The sequence below is a fragment of the Cavia porcellus genome, unplaced genomic scaffold (assembly GCF_034190915.1).
Source record: "Cavia porcellus strain 051 isolate PalLab524CR breed Dunkin Hartley unplaced genomic scaffold, mCavPor4.1 scaffold_23, whole genome shotgun sequence".
NCBI classification, from domain to species: domain Eukaryota; kingdom Metazoa; phylum Chordata; class Mammalia; order Rodentia; family Caviidae; genus Cavia; species Cavia porcellus.
Window position 1 is genome coordinate 9,675,972 of NW_026947506.1, and position 1,757 is coordinate 9,677,728.

The following is a 1,757-nucleotide window of genomic DNA, read 5'->3' on the forward strand; positions in this document are numbered from 1 at the left end:
CACCATAGGCACATATTTGCACCACACACTTTTGCTTGTGACATACAACCTAACAAAGAATTATGCCTATATTAGTCCCTTTATTAAATATGGTGAATTTGATTACTTTCAAATTGCTGAAATGTTTCTGGAAAACATTTTCATCATAATATGAAATGATGAGTGCCTTCAAATTGAGTTGTTGGATACATTAAGGATGATTCGTGGATTAGCAAACACAACCTAAAAAAGTGGACATTATTTCCTAGTATATGATCCTGGAAATAGAAAACAGTTGGACTCAGTGTCATGTAAGGTGAACCCTTCCACTAAAATGTTGTGATTTTATTTCTGCAACTTCACCTTGGACAGAGCATCCTTTAGTGCCTGGTGCACCTGCTTGTTGCGCAGGGTGTAGATGACGGGGTTCAGCAACGGGGTCACCACCGTGTTCACCAGAGCAGCCACTCGGTTGGTGTCCAGTCTGTTCGCTCGCTTTGGCTTCACATAGATGAATACACAGCTACCATACATCAGAGACAGGACAATGAGGTGAGAGGAGCAGGTGGAGAAGGCTTTCTTCTGCTCCTTGACTGATGGGAGGCGCAGGATTGTGATCACTATGTTGCTGTAGGCGATGACAGTCATAAAGAAGGATGTAAAAAGCAGAAAAGAGACGAGGTTGTAGAACAGTGCTTCAATAGATCTGCTTTCAGGACAGGAGAGCCTTGCCAAGGGTCCCAAATCACAGAAGAAGTGAGGGATGACATTGGGGCCACAGAAGGACAGCTGGGACAGTTTTATGACTGGAATCACCATAAGCAGAAATCCCAAAGAGAAGCATGCAGTGACCAGGAGGACGCACGTCCTTATGTTCATGAGGGTGGGGTAGTGCAGAGGTTTGCAGATGGCCAGGTAGCGATCCAGGGACATCACGCCCATCAGGAAAAACATTGTTGCACCCAGGAAAAGGAAAGAAAATGCTTGTGTGAAGCAGGCAGCAAAGGAAATTATTTGTCTTCCAGATAGAACGATGCTCAGTAGTTTTGGGATAACTGTGGTGATGAAACCACATTCACAGAAGGAGAAAGCACTGAGAAAGAAGTACATAGGGGTGTGGAGGCGGCGGTCAGCCCAGGTGATGGTGATGATGAGCGAGTTCCCCGTGACAGAGGCCAGGTAGGCCAGCAGGTGCAGCAGGAAGAGGACCTTCCCCAGGTGCTGGACTGCAGGGAAGCCCTCCAGGGTGAACTCCTGGACAGCTGTCCCATTCCTTATCTCCATCTTTATCTTCCTTTGTCTGTGCTTTATCAATCTTCTTTGTCTTTTGAGAATGCAGAAATATAAAAATGGAGAAAAGCAAAGCGTTCGTGTTAGGAAACTGACCGTTGTTCCAAAGAGAAGGGGAGGATGTGACAGAGGGGGAAGGGAAAGGAAAGGAGAAGGGATTAATAATAGTTGAAGAAAAGAAGGAAATAAAGCTTTTGAAGATGAGTTGAGAATAACGGTTTGCCTAATTAGTCAAGGAGGATCAGGGAAGGGGACAAAATGAATAATTAAGACGCATTATGAGCTTCTATAACTTTCCACAAGTAAATGTATAGATTACATATTGCAAACGTGTCCCAAAAATTATTATCAAAAAGTAAAGATTGATCTCTGTCTAAAATCAACCCTTCCCACACTGGAATACTTCTCTCAGTGAAGAAAAATGTTCTACATTTAAATATTTGATTATTCATTATTTTGAAAAGTTCCTTTGTGTTGATGTTGAGCTT

At 43.2% G+C, this 1,757-nt stretch overlaps 1 protein-coding gene across 1 annotated transcript; it reads right to left on the minus strand.

Moving 5' to 3' along the window:
- Window positions 1-324: 324 nt before the first annotated feature.
- Window positions 325-1,275, minus strand: LOC100714462 (olfactory receptor 6C75-like). Its single transcript, XM_003466118.5, has one exon. It carries the CDS (start codon window positions 1,261-1,263, stop codon window positions 325-327), a length of 939 nt encoding a protein of 312 aa, XP_003466166.3. The 5' UTR covers window positions 1,264-1,275.
- Between the last annotated feature and the right edge of the window lie 482 nt (window positions 1,276-1,757).